The 19,620-nt window shown below is 43.1% G+C and overlaps 1 protein-coding gene across 1 annotated transcript in view; it reads right to left on the minus strand.

The window, feature by feature from the left end:
• Positions 1-19,620, minus strand: part of EXTL1 (exostosin like glycosyltransferase 1) — a 59,351-nt gene that overhangs the window by 19,570 nt on the left and 20,161 nt on the right. Inside the window, 2 exon segments of the mRNA XM_042439986.1 lie at positions 463-570; positions 1,529-1,622. Coding sequence (XP_042295920.1) covers positions 463-570; positions 1,529-1,622 — 202 coding nt within the window.

The raw sequence follows: 19,620 nt of genomic DNA on the forward strand, positions 1-19,620 counted from the left end.
CAGAGGGAGAAAGGATGCGAGAGCTCTGCCTGTAGCTCTCCCCAACACTATAACAACTCTGTGTTATTGTTGTTGTGTGCCTTCAAATCATTTCCAGTGCAAAATCCATGGGTTTTGGTATCCATGGGGGGGGGGGGGGGAGCAATAAAGGGAGGCGACGGTAGGTTTTCTCTGAGATCTCTGGCCTGTCTCTGGTACAGAAATGTAATAAATAAGTAAACATTTGTGAACAGCTAAAAAACTGTTTGTGTAACTTTTCTTTGCTGTCCTTTCAAATGTATTGAGCCACAGAGAATCCGTTCATCCCGGCACTGTGATGACCTCATGGTTATATTTGCTATACAGTAATACTATCGTACTCGGTGTGAAAAGCACAGAGGGCCAGTTATTGCATGGCACCATCCTGTACCAGTCTGGCTGGACTCCCGCCTGCCCACATTAACACAGTGCAGGCCTTGTTACCTGCAAAAGGAGCCTCTCATCCCCAACAATGGCGGATTTACTCCAATCGATCACTTCCGAAAATGGCAGCTCCCAGCCATTACTGAGCAGCACAGGGATGCAGGCGGCCTGGATCAAGGAAAATGGGAGAGCTGAGTTCAACGGAGGCACAGGAAAGAGATCTGCATCAGCAAGGGGCGGCTTTGCAAGTTATAGCACAATCTAACATCTACTTTCTCCCTCCCCAAACATCAGCCAAACAGTGTTCCATGGGGCTTACTCCAAGACGCTTGATATACTTGTACCACTTTTTTGAGCAATAAGAATTTCCAGAGGTGTAGAACTTACTTTGGGTTCCTTCGCAAAAAAAAGATCACTGGAAAGGAGCCAGTGTGGTCTAGTGGTTGGAATTTGAAACTAGGAGCTGGGAGATCTAGCTTCACATCCCGCATTGAGCAATGCAACTCCCTGGATTTTTATCTAGTTGTTTTCAGAACTTTGATGTGTTTACAAGAAATTGTGAAATTCCAAGACTCCTACTGCAATTTCTCAGGTGCTCTGGCACCCTGGCCTGCTCTGACATTTAATTTTTTTCATTCTAAAAACCTGTCCTAGTAACAACGACAACAACAACAACAACAACGTTTATTTATAATGCCCTTTCCACTATAACTTATATCAAAACATGATAAAACATCACACTATACAATGCTAAAATAATATCCTAAATTGGTAAAAACAAAAAGGTGTTGCTTCCCCACTCCATCCACACCCTGGTCTGGTTCCCCACTGTTTTTAGGCGCATGGGGGAGATCTTTTGAAACTGGAAATGTCTGCCTGGTTACTTCCAGTTTTTTGCTAGGGAGGGAGAAACCATGGACTTAAAACAGGTTGTGTTTGCATGAACAAAAATACATCAAAGTGGCCAATTGTGCCTCCTAGCAGAGTTCAAGGTAGAGAAGTTACTGCTGTCGTTCGAAGCCAGAGAGAGAGATGCAGCTCCTGGATCTCTGGAAGTTAACCAACCTTGCTCTGTATACCCATTCATTCTTGCCTCTCTTATCACAAAGACATTTTCTTTTCCTACCTGCAGTGCTTCTAGAAATCGGAAGGATCCCAATCGTCTCCCTCGGGGAATGATGCAAAAGGTAGAGTTGTGCAAAAGCTCCTGATAATCAAACCTGCGAAGGAAAAAGACAAATGCTTGGTTTTGGAAGGCAATTAGGGTGTTGGAAGTTTATTAGAGGATTTTTAACCCCTTTCTTACTCTCTGCGGTATTATTTCATTGAGTCTCATATAACAACACAGAAATGCCGAAGCAAATTGTGAGAAGTCTGTATGTTATGGAACAAATCTGATGTCATTTTTGGATCTGGAACACCAGATTCCTATAAAACCAGAATACATTTTTTTTTAAATCACAACCCTCAATTTGGCAGGCTTGTGTTATATTTTAACTTTTTGTATGTTTTTGCTGACATGTGCTTTTATCTGTCTGGGTTTCAATTTCTGTAAACCAACCTGAGTCCCATTTGTGGGGGAAAGGTGGAATATAAATAACATTTTGATCTTAACTGACCATGCTGGCTGCAGAATTATGAAAATTCGAATCCAAAAAAGCTCTAGCTGTGATAGGCAAAGACACAGAAAGGTGCCATGTCTGTCCATGCTGCCAGGAACTGTCTACCCTAACTGACAAAACAGGAGCCTCAGAGAGAGAAAAAGCCATTCTTATCACCTACTGGGTCCTTGTTGCGGAAACAAAAAGGATTGAATCTGAGACATTCTGCATGTAGTTGCATAGTATTAAATGCTGTGCAAGCATCCATCATAATAGCACCCAAACCCATGTCAAGAACCAACCAGTTCTAGTAGTTTTCACCTCTCCCTGGAGAAGGTCTTTTATAAAGCTCATGTATCTTAATTGCCCTTTCAAAACCAAGTGACACACAAAGTACTTTGCACTGAAACTGGGCTAGCTCACAACAACATGTTATTGAAAGTCAAACCCACCCATCACTCCAGTCAGCTTAGCTGTTGTGTTGTAACTCAAAGATAATCTACATGTAAGAATATTATGCAAACTGCTGCACATTTTCACACATACGCATTGCCTCCCTCTGCCAAAAATGTGCAGCCATGTGAATCTATGCAAAGTGTATGGATGGCTACATGTTCAATCATGTGCACTCTCACATATATTTGTGGTACTCTGGTAAAACTCGCAAATCCTTTTTCATCAGAGTTCATGGAGATTTTCGTGCAGGGTCCTCCCCACAAAAAGCCTGAATTCCTCCAAATCATGTGCAGCCAGATCATAGTCTATTCAGTTTGAATGAGAAGTATTTTAATCATGTAGACAAGCCCTAAGAGGGGAAAGGGACGCTTGGGAAGCCAGGGTTGTGGTGGCAGATGACAGCATCAGTCCTGAGAATCAAAAAGGCCCAGCACTTCAACCCTATAAGCTACTACTTACAGTCTGTAATCTTGCACAGCACTAGAGTGCATGATCTACATCCAACACATAGAGAGATCTCAGGGTCTGTGTGGTTTCATGCAGGGATCCATGCATTAATTTACAGTACTGTACTATTAACAGTCATGTGGAGACAAGATGAACTGAATATTTCCAGCTTTTGGAGAAAACAATCCTATAAGATATCCAAGTGCCTACAAGAATCAGGGCCAGTGCCACAGAGCCATGAGAGAACCTTCTCACAAAGATTCCCAGATCCTTCCTTCCTTCATAAACATCTGTTTTGCTTCTCAGGGATATACCTCTGCAAAAAGACCTTTGAAACAATAAATATACTGAACAAACCCATGAAATATGCAAAAACAGCATGATCAAAATTGAAAAATAGGCGATATTGGTGAGGATGGTTTCACAGCTGAATTTCATTCCCTTGTAGACAAGCAACATATACGTAGCATTTATAAGAATTACTCATAAGAAATAAGCATGTTCTCCTACCATCTCAATGTTCCAGCCCAGGAGTACAAAGGAGTGACTCACAAGTCTTTGTTGTTTACAGCTGCAATCCAATGGCACCAGAAATGCGTCATCAGGTTTGGGTGGGGAGGAGGAATCCAAAGGAAGGAGTGGGTCGGTGGCAGCTGGTGGATCCAAATCCATGGCAAATCCGCCCTGGGTTGTAGACTTAACTTTAAAGGAGCTATCCAAACTGCTCAAAGTGTTTTGGAGATAGGGCTCCACCCCTTGGACAGTTCCTTGGAGCTGATTCATTTGCTCCAATGGCAACAGAGATGTCAGCGGACAGTAGAGTGGATCTCATACATGACAACTTTTCACAGATGAAACATGGGACACGTTTGGCCAAGCAACATCAGAACATGTTCAACATGGCAGAGATGTTATTAGTAGAAAAAAACAGGCAAGCTAGGAGAGGGAAGCTATCTGTCTGAGCTGGAGATAAAGGAGGATGCTGCTTCAGACAAGAGAAGCTGGGAGCATGGAATGGACATACAGTTAACCTCCACATTTGCAGTTTTGACTTTTGCAGATTTTATTACATAATCTCCTCTCTCTAGGAAGTTTTAGGTCCTCCAGCATAACTCTATGACCAGCTTACATTGGAAGATCTAGAGATTCCTTCTCTGGGCATTTTAGGTCCTCCAACACAATTCTATGGTCAACCTTTGGTGGAGGTTGATCACAGAGTTGTGCTAGAGGACCTGGAGATTTCTAGAGTGGTATTCTCTCAGGTTTTAAAAAAACAGTGGTTTTTTAATTTGTGTTTTTTCCACTATCAAGTGGGTCCTGTGTCACCAACCTCAGCAAATGTGGAGGGCCAACTGTATACAGTTTCAATTCCCTCTCTCCTGCATCTGTCACTCCAGCTTGGTCCTGGGCTGCATCTACACTATAGAAATAATACAGTTTGACACCGCTTTAACTTTCATGGATTAGTCCTACAGAATCCTGGGAGCTGTACTTTTGTGACGCACAAGCACTCTTTGGCAGGAAAGGCTAAAGACCCTGCAAAACTACAACACTAGTTTTACATGGGCCCTGTGTCACAGTTCTCGTCTGTGAAATGTCTTCTTTTAAAGTATTTTAAAACACTTTTTATATTTTAAACTATATTGTATTCTTTTACATGCAATCTGTTTAATGGTGTTATAATTTAGTTCTGCTTAGAGTAGTCCACAGGATTAAAAACTGTACAATTAAAAACATAGAAAGGTGTTATATTTAAGCAGAATTAAATTATAACACCATTAAACAGATTGTATGTAAAAGAATACAATATAGTTAAAAAGATAAAAAGTCCCAGTTTGGGGGAAAAGATGGGATATAAATAAATATACTACTACTACTACTATTACTGATGCTGCTGATGATAATGATAACAAGAACAACGTCGATGACGATGGTAATAATGATAATAAAAACAACAATAAAATTTCTCTGAAGATGCCAGCCACAGCTGCTGGTGAATGTCAGGAATAAACCCTTCTAGATCCCGGCCTCATAGCCTGAAAAACCCACAAAAAACTATGGATGCCGGCTGTGAAAGCCTTCGACTTCAAAATAATAATAAATGTTGGCGGATATAAGAACAATCATCCCAGTGAGGCCTTCAAATACAAGGCTCAAGCAGCCCCTACCATTTCCATCCTTCTAAAGAATTATTCTTTGAATATATAGTCATCAGGTCAAGTCTGAGGTGGGACCATTATGTACATCCTTCCTGTACGTGTTTAAGGCCCGGTGGAACAAAGATCACACTCACCTTCCAGGGAAGGGCCAACAGAGAAAGCTGTGTGTGCTGAATGTGACATGGCACAGGGGGGGAAGTTGAAATGAGACAGACATTTTCCACACAGCTATGTTAACTGCACAAGGCTTCCTTCACCACACACATCCAAATATCCTAATCAGTAACAAGGTGGGCAGCCTGGGACCACAGAAAGCCGCTTTGTACATGGAAGGATTTCCCATAGGATGTGCGCATAATGTTTCGTGGGGTCACTACCAGGTCCATGTTTCGGACTCAACAACAAGAGCCAAAAATGGCTTAAAGTAGCTCCTGCTTCAGCTGGGTTTGTAATGAGGATGCAGAAGTGACACCACAGTTTTACTCAGTATGTAGATTTCATATGAACTGGACAAACCATGATATCCATCATCCCCAGCCATCAACCGTACTGGTTATAGATGATGGGAGTGTAATCCAACATATCTGAAGGCTGCTTCCAACACACCAGTACCTTGAGAAAATACAAGCCTGTGACTAACAGCATCATTTTATAATTGTTTTTCTCTTGTATGATTCTTAATATCTTTGCATGATGAAGAAGCCAATGTAGCTTCGAAAGCTTGCATAATGCATTTTGGTAGGCCAAATAAAGGTTTTAGTGTTTCGTGAATTTTGGATGTTATTGCACGCTGGTCTTTTTGCTCTCTTACACATCTGGGCAAAAACTCTCACTGTGGTTGCCAATATTTTGATGGGAGAGCAACAGAAGATTTGCAAATATTCTTTATACTCTACCTCAAACATAGTGGTTGCTGCAGTCTAGAAAACATTCATTTGATAGTCCCTTTTCCAGGAGTATAGAATAAAATTTCAGGTTTTTGGATTTAATAATTTTACAGGGGTTTTCCTCTCGGAATGGTACTTATATAATATTTCATGGCTCTCCTTCTCATTCTGCTTTATGAAAGTCTGGATCTCTGTCCTAAAGTCCTTCTCTGATGACACCACTGTCAATATGTACCTACAATATTAGGGTTTGTTTTCACCATGTATAAATCCTGGAATAAGGACCACTCCCAGAATCCCTGCGCAAAGATGGCCATGCTCTCTGTGGAATTATGGAAACTAAAATCCAAAAATTAAATTGTGCAGTCTTGTAAACTCAATCTGCTATGACCCTACTAGACTTCACCAGGTCTTAGGAATAGTAAAACAAGGGGACGAGTATGTCTCTCCAAACCATCTTCCCTGATGCACAAACTTTGTCAAGAAAGTTCCTGGTTTCTGTGAACTCCAGATTTTAGGAATCCTGGAGCCTGGCAGCAATCCCCCTGCCTCACAAAATACCACAAGATGAAAGATGCCTCTGTGAATGCTATGCACAGAGAGGTAAATTCACGGCAGGCTGCCTGTAACCACAGTGGAAAATCCAATATTTACATTTACTGTACTGTGGACACAGCATCTTATGTTTCTACCTTGAGCTCGACTGGCAAGTACCAAAGAGGGCCATACAGAACAAAGGAGCCAGTGTGGAGCATGGGGCATGGTACTCTTGGCTTTCATGAAGCCTGGAAGTTCTTCTCTAACACAAAACATCAAGGGGAATGTCAGGCTGAATGGATCGTTGAATTACAAAGTCCTCTAACCACACTTCCTTGCTCTATAAACTTGGGATCTAAAACCTACTGGGCTGCAATCTCATCAGAACTTGGAAGAACTTTACTTTACTTTCCCCTTCTCCTCTCCTCTCCTTTCTTTTTTGGAACACAACTATATGATCCCCACAACCCAAGGATCTCCAGCCACATTGGGTGAAGGATTTAGAGAGCTGTAGACCAAGAAAATGCCTTTTCCAAGCTCAGAATCTCATAGAGCAACACAAAATCTACTAAGAGATTCCTGCACAAATTTGAGCAGTAGTGTGTGTTTCAGTCACATTGGTTCCCTCATTAGATGTGTTAGCATTCACTGTCCCCATGCTGTTGTGATCTGACTATGCTCCCAATTAGAAATGGAAGGGTAGTCTCACACCTCAAGTTCTTCATCCATCCAGGGCCAGGTTTTGTTTTGATGAAAACAAGAAGCATTGTTCATGTGTTATTACAGGCTTCTCCTTTCTCAATGGTAGTGTGCAGCAGGGGCACCACTAAGAGTGTGCAGGGGGTGACAACACAGAGGGGGATGTACGCAAGGTGGGGTGGTACACCACTGAGGTTCCCCTTTCATCAACTGCAACCCATGACTCAGGGTGGCTTGACTAAACCCATACTGCAAGGGTGAGAGGCTGGAATAAGTTTTTCTGCAAAAGAACTGCATTTTGACAAAACTTTGCAAAATACACTCCTGCATTTTATGCAAGCACATCCACAAAGCTGAAATGATATTTCAAATCTTGCCAAGAAAACTCCATGATAGGGTTTGGCTTAGGGTTGCCACAAGTCAGAAATCACAGAATCATAGAGTTGGAAGAGACCCCAAAGGCCATCCAGTTCAGCCCCCTGCCATGCAGGAACTCACAATCAAAGCATCCCCAACAGATGGCCATCCAGCCTCTGCTTAAAGACCTCCAAAGAAGGAGACTCCACTACACTCCGAGAGAGTGTGTTCCACTGTCGAACAGCTATCACTGTCAGGAAGTTCCTTCTAATGCTGAGCTGGAATCTCTTTTCCTGTAGCTTGCATCCATTGCACCAGGTCCTATTCTCTGGAGCATCAGAAATCAAGCTTGCTCCATCCTTGATATGACATCTCTTTCAAATATTTAAATTGGGCTATCATATCACCTCTTAACCTTCTCTTCTCCAGGCTAAACATGCCCAGCTCGCTGTCTCTACTCATAGGGCATGGTTTCCAGGCCCTTTGCCATTTTGGTTACTCTCTTCTGGACACACTCCAGCTTCTCAACATCTTCTTTGAATTGTGGTGTCCAGAACTGGACACAGTATTCCAGGTGAGGCCTAACCAAAGCAGAATAGAAGGCACACAACAACAACAACAAAAACAACAAACTTCCAAGAGCCAATCTATACAGCTAGAGTCTTCCCAAATTAGGAGTGGACAATTACAACTCCCATCAACTCCAGCCAGCTTGGACAATGGTGAGAGATTATGAGAGATGTAGTACATCAACTCGGAAGGACTGCAGTTGGACAGCCCTGCTCCAAAAGAACATCCAGTGCTTCCTGGAGCTGCCAGACCTTTATCTGGCACACAAAAGGGATCCCAAAACATACAGTGATCAAACTCCCTAACTGGCAAATACCCTGACTGTGCTACATTTCTTTGGATTTTTGGCTGGAGCTCCCCACAGCTTTTTCAGACTCAGTAAAGGGGCTTGTGTTTGCTTTATAGAGAACCCTGTGAGGGTGGGAGGGAAAAACGAGTCCCTCCTTGAAGGAGTTCTGTCTCCAGTCCTCATTTCTCAAGAGCCCTCAAAGACCGGCAGATTTCCAAGCAGGATTTCTTGATGTTGTTCCCATAACCACTTAAGGGCATACCCTCCAACATTTCACAAATGAAAACTGGACGTATGTAGCCGAGCCACATCGGAACATGGTCACACAAGCATGGACGGGCAACAACAGGGAAAAAGTTATTAATAAGGAGCAACACACAACACTGCTGTTTTAAGCAGAAGAAAGCCCACAGTTTATGTTATGAGTTACTGTATTAAGAAGGATAAGAAATTATGCCCCATGAGGAGTGTCTTAGGGTATGTTTAACCTAGGGAAGGGAAGGTGATCACATCCTTGGAAACCAGCAATTTTTTTTTACAGTTTCTATGAGTGTGCAACAAAATTCCTTCCACCCATCCTATCACAACTGAGGACATTGTTTCTGAAATGTAGAAACAGCTTGACTATTCTTGTCATGAATACTGCAAAAATGGACTTCTGCAAGACCCAATGTCTTCCCTGACCTCTCTTTATAATATGTGTCCCAATTCAGAATCTCATCCAATGTTTACCAAAGGTAGCAGCAGAAGCAATAGCTTGGCCAGCTCTCACTTCTCATGCTTTTTTCTTTAACAGAAAGAAAAGACGGCCTAGAAAAAAGCTTAAATGCTTTCCCAACCCATTTAAGCCCCAAGGAGAGTACAACAAGGATGTAGGCCATGTTTGTTTGCTGAACAATCCCCTGCCTGAAACTGAAAAGTAGCAGAAGATGTAAAATCTCTGTTCAAACTAGCTGTGGAAGCTCTAAGGCAAAGTTGCAATGCCTGGAAACATTACTTGTCTGGACTACAGTTGCTAGAATCCCACAACTATATGCCCAGTGGCATATCAGAGCCTCTGTGGACTATGTTAAACTGGATCAGTTTGAGTTGGTAAATACCGAGGATGTGGACAAGATCCTCGGAAGCGTACGGAAAACAACCTGCTCCCTTGATCCCTGTCCCTCGTGGTTAGCAGCCCAGGGGGGACCGGTAGTAACATCGTTGTTACACCGGATAATTAATACATCTTTGAGGGATGGGCAATTTCCATCGGATCTTAAATTGGCCATTGTAAAACCGATCCTAAAAAAGCCCTCCCTCGACCCCCTGGTACATAACAATTATCGGCCTATTTCGCTGCTACCATTTTTGGGAAAGGTGATCGAGAGGGCGGTTGCGATCCAGCTTCAGGCGGTCTTGGATGAAACGGATTATCTGGACCCATTTCAAACTGGCTTCCGGGCGGGTTACGGGGTTGAGACGGCCATGGTCGCCCTGGTCGATGATCTCCGTCTGAGCATCGACAGGGGAAGCATGTCCCTGTTGGTGCTCTTGGACATCTCAGCGGCTTTCGATACCATAGACCATGGTATCCTTCTGGGGCGCCTGGCAGAGGTGGGAATCGGGGGCACTGCGCTCCAGTGGTTCCGGTCCTACCTCTCCGGGAGGTCCCAGATGGTGCAGCTGGGAGACGTGTGCTCCGACGAGAGGCCCCTTAAAACTGGGGTCCCTCAAGGGGCCATTCTGTCTCCCATGCTATTTAACATTTACATGAAACCGCTGGGAGAGATCATCTGGAGACATGGGGCGCGGGGTTATCAGTACGCTGATGACACCCAAATCATCTTCTCTATGTCTCCGACTGATGCAGTGACTGGGGATGGCGTCTCTCCTCTCGTGGCCTGTCTAGAGTCAGTAATGGGCTGGATGAGGGAAAACCGACTCAAGCTGAATCCAGAGAAAACGGAGGTACTAGTGATAGGTTCTCCTGGTCCAGGAATGGCGGTGGTTCCACCTGTCCTGAACGGGGTCACGCTCCCTGTGAAGGACTCCGTGCGCAGTCTGGGCGTGCTTCTCGACTCGTCGCTTCACCTGACTGCTCAGGTGAACGCGACGGTCAAGAGCACCTGTCATCAGCTTCGGCTGATTCGCCAGCTGCGCCCATACCTGGCGCAGAGGGACGTAGAAACTGTTGTACATGCTCTGGTAACTTCGAGACTGGATTTCTGCAATGTACTCTACATGGGGCAACCCTTATACCAAACTCGGAAGCTACAATTGGTGCAGAACATGGCAGCCCGGCTGGTCACTGGTGCCCCCAGGGCCAGCCATATAACACCGGTTTTAAAAGATCTCCATTGGCTGCCCATCCGCTTCCGAGCCCAATATAAGGTGTTGGTAATTACCTATAAAGCCCTAAATGGCTTGGGCCCAGGATACCTAAAGGACCGCCTCTCCCCGTACATTCCGCCTCGCACCCTCAGAACGTCTGGGCAGCAGCTACTGAAGGTGCCTGGGGCCAGGTTAGTCTCCACGACTCAGAAGACGTTCTCCATAGCTGCCCCAGCCCTTTGGAACGCGCTGCCCACTGAGCTCCGCTCGTCCACTACCCTGGCCCAATTTAGGAAGGATCTCAAAACCTTCCTATACCAACAGGCATTCCCCGAATAAATATCCTGCGGGCCTCCCTCCTCTTTCGTGGCCAAGAGGCTGGGCTATGGGGCTTTTTATTGTTGCCTTGTTTTAACTGTGCTTTTAATTGTGTACATTATGATTGTTTTAATCTGTTGTGAGCCGCCCTGATCGTAGGAAGGGCGGCATACAAATAAAATTTTATTATTATTTATTATATCTGGAAGTCATAACCCAAAACATAACTTTTCCAAACTCTGGCAACCTCCTAATTCTGCCTAATTGAAGGGTCAGTCCTGCTTTGATTAAATAAGGTTCTTTTCATGTTCATATTTATGGAGAAAACTATCGGATTGTTCTCCCTTTATAGAATAAAGGGGGTAAAGCACATATAACACCAGTTCCACTAAATGCAAACACAATGATACAGCCCTGTGAGCATCCTTGGTGCATAAATGTTGCATTGAGATACAGTAGTTTATCTCCTGTTTAGTGGCTGCTGTATTCCATTCTATAACAACACAGCCATCTCGACTATTCCCGCCAGGCTCATGAACTCAAAGAAGTTTCACCAACCCAGGAAAAACCCCTCAGCCTTACAATTATAGAATTCTATTTTAATGCAAAGGACCTGGGGCAACTGCTGTGTGGATGATGATGATGATGATGATGATGATGATGATGATGATGATAATAATAATAATAATAATAATAATAACAATTTTATTTATATTTCCCCACCTCTTCCTGTGGATGGAGGTGGGGTTACAACCCAATAAAAATAAACAATACAATCAATAAAATACAGTCATTCCAATATAATACATCATCTCAGCAGTAATGGTACTGATTAAAAGATAACTTGTCATCATATGACAGTTTTATAACAATAGTATTACACAGAGTTATCATCAAGGGTTAATGGAAGAGTATCCTAAACAGGGTTAGATGGATAGGCCCACCGGGAGAGCTCCATCTTGGCTGCCTTCTTAAAAGCGTCTAAGATGGTAATAAGACAGATCTCTTCCATCTCTTAGGCTCTCAATACAGAAATGTTTTGTGTATGTTTTAATACATTTTTACATACACACTCAGCCCTCTGTATCCACGGATTCCTTATCCACGGATTCAACCATCCAGGGTGTGAATATATTCCAAAAAAAGCAAACCTTGATTTTGCCTTTTTATACAAGGGACACCATTCTGCTATGCCATTTTATTTAATGGGACTTGAGTATCCATGGATTTTGATATCCACAGGGGGATCCTGGAACCAAACCTCAGCAGCTACCGAGGGCCCACTGTATACATAAAAGTATACAATTTTTGGTTTTGCTTATTTTTTAATTTTTTTATTTCAAAGGACTCTGAGGAAGGAATTTATATTCCACAATGTGTTGGAATATTACAGGTATTTGCGGCTTTTATCTGCTCCAGCCCTCCTGGAGTTCCAATCTGGCCTTCCGGGCTTGTCCATATGGTCACCTCTTTCCATGTGGCACCATCATTTGTTCATTTCTCAGCTTCTGTACTCCCACTCCCCTGATGGTCAAAGGCCGAAATGCCTCTCCAAAGGCTTAGTTATTGGCTGCAAGGACTTTAAAACCTGTATATTGGTATTTTTGGTCACACTCTTTTGCCATTATTGGGATGCAGCCTTTCAGAATTGAAACCGAATTTTGACTTCCAAAAGCAATTTCCTTCCTTTGGTGCAATGTTTTTATTAAGCAACCTAAACATTCACAAAAAAAGGTGAAGATGTCAAGCTCTCTAGATCTCTCCATTAGCTAAGATGGTAGCAGAAGAAGGCTGATAGAGAGAGCCTGCCAAGGAACCAAAACACAACCTGAAACCATCATTTCACCTGCTGGAACCACATTTTAATCTCTGGAGATCTCATCCCTTCCCATTTCTTCCTAAGATTCTGAGCACAGAGACACCAGTGTTGCATTATTCAAGTGTTGGACTAAACATGTGTAACAATAACAACAATTTTTTATCCACCTCTCCCCATGGATCGAGGCATGGAACAGAAAAAGATTAATATACAAAATACAATATAAGTTTAAAACACACAACGTTACTTAATGTAAGACTAAACCTGGGGATCAGAATGTGACTGTTCATTCCACAAACCCGGTTGAAACTTGCAATTGCTGGACACTATGGGTTTTGTTGAATACAGGAGTCTAAGGGTGCATCTACTCTGTAGAAATACCTTAATACAGTTGTTGACACCACTTTAAGTGCTTTAACACTAAGTATCATATGGAATCCTGGAATTTGTAGTTTTACAAGGTCTTTAGCCATCTCTGCCAAAGAATGCCAGTGCATCACAAAACTACTAATCCTAGGATTCTGCCATGGAAGTTAAAGTGCTTCACTTTAGGGTCGCCATAAATTGGAAACGTCTTGAAACCACATAACAACATTTTGGCAGCAGATGCTTGAGAAAGCCTGAGAAATACAAAAGAGTAAAAGGCTTATTGTTCTCTTAAGTTTGGATATAGAAGATCCACAGATTGCTCCTTCTGGGGCCAAAAATGAGGTGCCCAACATCAATCAGATGGCTGGGTGCCTTGTTTGGCTTCAAGAGGGCAGCGACAGCAATGGGCGGCACAACGGGATGCATTGTAAATGGATGCCTGCTGTTGCCCCGGAAGAACCAGAGCAAAAGGCATTTTTAAAAATAAATAAATAAATAAATAAATAAAATGGATTAAGGGGGATATATAGTGTTTTTGGTGCTGAACTGGCCAGACGTTATCTGAACAGTTTGCACCAGAACCGACAATTGGGCCCTGCATCGTCAGGACTTCTTGTCAGGCTGGGGAGAGGATGTGGCATTTGGCTGCTTCTGCCCTTGCAAGAGACCTATAGTATTTCCAGCCCAAAACCAGCAGGCTACAGTTAGCCCAATGTGTCCCTGACATGGACTTGCTAACAGAAATCTAGTCTAACGAAAGATATTCTTAACAGCACTGTCATGTTATCAATCCAGGGATGTGGGCATTTCACAGTCACTGCACCCATGCTGAGCAAGCATGCAGATCGGTCTTCTGGTGTGAAAATTGGTTAGCCTGAGCGTGTCAAAATTTAGCTAAGCAAGCTTGCAGGGGAGGAATGGGTGGGTGAGTGGGTGATGTGGAATTGAGATGGAAAAGGCGAAAGAGAGGAAGAGGTCCAAACAGACTGTGAGCATTCATTGCAGGAGGCCAGATTCTGTGAAAATGACAGGTATAATGAAGTTAGTATAATTTAAGCAAGGAAACAAAAGACTTGTTGGACTTGTGGATCCAGGTTCAAACCCTCACACAGGCAAGAAACTAGATGATGCCTTGAGATCTCGCCAGAACAGCTAAACAGCTCAATAGCAACAATATCAGATACAAAATGTAGGCCTATGACTCTTGACATTATCACTCTTATTCTCCTGTATGATTTTTAACATCTTTTGTCTAATGAAGAAACCAGTGGAGCTTCGAAAGCTTGCATGATATATTTTGTGCATTTTGTTTGGCCAATAAAAGTATCACTCTTTTTTGGATTTTGGATTTTTTTAAAAAATATATTTTATTTTAGTAAATAACAATTGTCACCTCATTACCTGTGACTCTGCCACACAAGTTTTGCCTCTCTATGACTATTCATATAGTCTTAATATTCATATAGTCTGATTATAAAGGTCCTTCCTGGCCTACAACTTATTTTGCAGAGTTAGTCTCAAAGGTGCTGCGTGATCCCTTTATATACACAGATCTAAGATGTAGGATCCATAAAGCATTACAAATCAAAACAGATGGCAGTGCAAACTCCAGCAGATGGAACCTACAGGAGTAATGTGGATATTTAAGTCTTGCCTCTAATTTCAGTTTATACTTCTGCTTTAAAGAAGCTTTATATTTCATCCCAAATTCTATTTTGGTTTATAATAGTAGATTTCCTACAAATGTTCTTCCTGCAGCAGGACAAGATGCTGGTAGCCAACTACAAAAGGCCTCTTTATTTGTACTTGGATGGAACCTGTTTGTTAATGCAGGACCCTGGGCAAGAGGGGGAAAGAGGGCTGTGCTCTCAAACTTCTCTTCTCTTTGACAAATCGGGCCTGACAAAAGATTCACTGTTAGGCAAACTTCATCCTGGAACACTGGACTGGAGCTGCTGCCAAAACATGACTGCCCTTGCAGGAGCAGTCAGAGGTTGACCCCAACCCATCTGTGGAAGTGCCTTGTCAGGCGAATGGCCTCCATCATATGGGAACACAAGGTCATCAGATGTCAAAAGACGAGAACTGGAAGGGACCTTTGAGATCATTCAGTCCAATCCCTGCTGCTGCAAGAAATCTACTATTACAGGATACTTGATAGGTGGCCCTCCAACCTTTGTTTAAATACTTCTAGCAAAGGAGAGTTCACCATTTGCCCAAACAGAATGCTCCAGAGTCCAAACACTCTGATCCTGTCTGATCTTGGAAACTAAGTGGGTTAAGCCCTGGTTAGTACTTGGAATCATAGAATCATAGAATGATAGAGTTGGAAGAGACCACAGGGGCCATCCAGTCCAACCCCCTGCCATGCAGGAAATCACAATCAAAGCATCCCTGACAGAAGACCATCCAGCCTCTGTTTAAAGACCTCTAAGGGAGGAGACTCTACTACACTCCGAGGGAGTTTGTTCCACTGTCGAACAGCCCTTACTGTCAGGAAGTTCCTCCTAATATTGAGGTGGAATCTCTTTTCCTGCAGTTTGCATCCATTGCTTTGGGTCCATTGCTTTGGAGGGAAGACCACCAACAAATACCTGGTGCTGTAGGCTATATTTCTGAGGAAGGAACTGGAAAAGCCACCTCTGAGCACACCTAAGAAAACCATAAGTCGACAGGCAATTTGAAGGCACACACACACACACAGAAATCTTACGATGTAAATACTGAACAGGATTGCTAGCCATTTGGGGTGTGTGTGTGTGTGTGTGTTTAATAGAATATTTTCATAAAAGGGAACATACACTGATCAGCTGAAATGTGATATCAATGAGATTAAGGAACTGTGAAACCAAGCTAGAGCATTGAAACAGTTTAATTTTTCTTCAGGCAGTTGTCTATAACCCCAGCATCTCTGCACTCTTTTCTTTCCTAAATTATCTCTGAAACTGCTTTTTCACACAAAAAAATGTCTCATATTTGCTATTTTTATAAAAAGATAATAATAATATCTAGTGGTGGTGGTGAAGATGATGATGAAAGAAGACGAAGAAACATTTTGGCATGTAATTTTCCAGAATATATAGACATCCCTCTCACACTCAAACACAGAGGGCAGAAGGGAATCCAAAATAACTGGGACACCAGCACACATAACAAAGCTGCAATGATTTCTAGGATCGACGCTTGTACAGCACTGCCTTGCCTGTTTCTACAATTCCAGGCATGTAGAAGAAACAGGCACATGTCCCTAGATTTCATGAGCACTTCCAAAACCTCAGAAGGCATCGTGGTTTCCTTACCAAGTGAATAATGGATGTTTCGGAGCATTTCACAGTGATGGAGAAGTGATATCACTGAGGGATGAGCCAGCCCAAAACTCCTAACAGTTGCCAAAAAACAACAGCGATTTCTGGAGAACTTGTGGAATAAACGTGACTGGGTTGTTCTTTGGAAAATGAAGGGAAACTGTTCTGTTTGCAAACCTTTGCCTAAGGCCAAGGGTGGGCAAATGCCAGAGGGTGAAGGGGGCACTGTTTTCTTGCTGGACTCCAGACGGCACCCAACATTGGCAACCCTCCTTCTCTGGTTTTTAAACGTTTCTTGTTTAGAAAATTGCTCTTACAATCATCACACTTTTTCAGGCTTGGGAAAGATCTTTTTTTTTTTTCAACCAGGAAGAAAACTGTCCATTTTTAGGGGGGAAAGGCAAAAAATGTTAATGGCTTTGGAGAGCTCTTGGGGACCCTTCTCCAACCATTCCATCTGTTTTGTAAAGGAAATAACCAGAAAGGGAGAAGTTGGTAGGAAGGATATAGAGGACATGACACAGACGGGTGTTAAAGGGTACTGGGTTTCTTCCTCCTCTTTTCCACCCCACTCTGACCTTGCAAATCCTGGCCGTTTGCTGAAAAGCTACAGCTGAGCAGGGCATCCAAGTGCAATCGCTGGTTTACCTCCGTTCTCCCTGGGTCATGCCCTGGCTCTCCTTGTGTGCTGGCAGATGTCTGAAACGTTAAGCTTGTGGGACATTTCGAAGGTCTTAGGGCTCCATCTCTCTTGGGTGATGGGAGATCCTGGGCCAGGGCTAGATCTGAAGGGCATCACACATATACACACATCCATACACACACCCAGCTAGCCACTGAGATGCTTTTCTGAGAAACAGTGCAGTGGAAACCTGAAGAGAAGTGTCACACTTAGGACACCGGGCTGCATTCACACTGCAGAAATAAGTCATTGACATCAGTGGTGTCAATGACTCAAATAACTTGAAGGCAGCCAGAAAGCCTACAGAACTCTGTGCAAATCTCAACAGCTGCACATCCTCCAATTTTTAGATTTAAAAACAAAACCGAGGCACTCTGACATATCTGGAACACTCCCTTTCTTACCAAATGATCTGTCATACCAGACAGTGTTACACATGGCAGCAGGCTTATGACACAGTCTCTGTGCCTCCAGATTAACTGGAACCTTATGGTCTTTCTTAAATAATAATACGTAATAAAAAGATTATTTAAACTCACAAAAAGCTCCAGTTGGCTTTTCTTATGGAACAAGTGGGACTAGAGTCAATGCGGAATGCTCCACTTTTCACATTTCCAGCCAGCCAGCTATGCCTTTTTTGCAGGAAAGCCTACCTTACAAGAGTGTCACAAGGAACTTATGTGAAAAGATTTTTGGCAGTACCAGACTTATTGTTAGAAAATCTGTGGCAGTAAAAAGCTGGAGGGCAGCAGAAGCATAGTGTAGCTTGTTTCTTCATTTGGAGGACAGAACTGTATATGTTACAAGCACATCCAGGCACCCAAAACAGCCTGCTCTCTGAGGCAGTGGAGACTGAATCCCATTGTGGGAGAACGGCAAGATAGAAATCTTTTAAATAAATAAATAAATGATGCATTTCCAGCAGCAAAATAAAACGCAACCAGCAATAGTTCTGGTTTTTCTATACTAAACAGACTCAAAGCACCAGGGGTTTCCCTGGGAACTTTAAGAGTTTTATCCAAGGTGCTGAATCTATCCTCCAAATAGGTTCATCACCTTGGACACTGCCTTTAAAATTCAGATCAATACCTGAAGTGCCCTACTGTCATTTAACCCACCAATTCCTACACTAGCTGGATGTGTTGTTGTTGTTGTTTCCAACTTACAACAACTCACCACTATACCTCTAAGAAGGGGGGTACCATTGCCTCCAGCACCAGAATGCCTTGGGTCAGCCTTGAATCTTAAGACACTGAAAGTGTGCTATAATATAAACACTTAGGATGCTTTTAGATTAGGCTTTCCTTGTGCCAGAACTCCGCTTGGTTTACACAGTTTTGCCAGGGCAAACATTTGACAAGATCTATCATAAATCTACACTCTTACAGTTGCACAGGGGTTACGCTACACCCTTCTGCCAAATGTGCATCTGCCAATGAGCCTGTTTATTGTCCTGCTGTGCAATGGCTAAGGCTGCATCCACACTGCAGAATTAATTCAGTTTGACACCATTTTAACTGCCATGGCTCAGTGCTGTAGAATTCTGGGATCTGGAGTTTTGTGAGATACTTGGCTTTCTCTGTTAGAGAGCTCTGGTGGCACAACAAATGACACACACACCCCAGACTCCCACAGAACAGTGCCATGGCAATTAAAGTGGTATCAAACTGCATTAATTCTGCAGTGTGGCAGAAGCCAATTAAACATTTCTGCATTCCCAGGGAAACATGGGGTGCACTGAAAGCACTGACAAATAGTTATGCTCCATCCAAGAATGCACAACGGCATGGCTGGAATCCTGTGGGTTAGATGGACTGCTGAATGCTCGGTCAACAAGTAGGTAAATCCTATTGATTCAATGGTTCTGCTCTAATGGTATGAACATTAGGGATTTGGGCATGATTAACAGTCACACCTCTTAAACTCTGCTTACGCAACCATGTCCATTAAACAACAGCCAAAACAGTACAACTACATGTGTAAGGGAACTCAAATGCACTTATGACACCAACCCGATTCTGATTGTTTCCATTTCTCATCCTCTGTGTTTGCTGTGAGATTCTGGGAGTCCTAAAATTCACTTTTCTCAGCCTTGTTAGTGAAAGATTAATGAGTCGTAGTCCTTTCTAAGAAAGCCAGCATGGTATAGTGGTTTGAGCACTGGACTACGACTCTGGAGCTCAGGATTCGATTCCCTGCTCAAGCATAAAAACCCACTGGGTGACCTTGAGCAAATCACACTATCTCAGCCTCAGAGGATGGCAATGACAAACTCCCTCTGGAGGAATGTGTCAAGAAAACCCTGTGATAGGATTGCCTTAAGTCAAAAATAACTTGCAGGCGCACAACAACAAAGCCTTTTCTAAGTTTTCTAAGCCATGTTCTCTAAGGGTCCCTGTCCCTAGTCCTC

The sequence above is a fragment of the Sceloporus undulatus genome, chromosome 9 (assembly GCF_019175285.1).
Source record: "Sceloporus undulatus isolate JIND9_A2432 ecotype Alabama chromosome 9, SceUnd_v1.1, whole genome shotgun sequence".
NCBI classification, from domain to species: Eukaryota; Metazoa; Chordata; class Lepidosauria; order Squamata; family Phrynosomatidae; genus Sceloporus; species Sceloporus undulatus.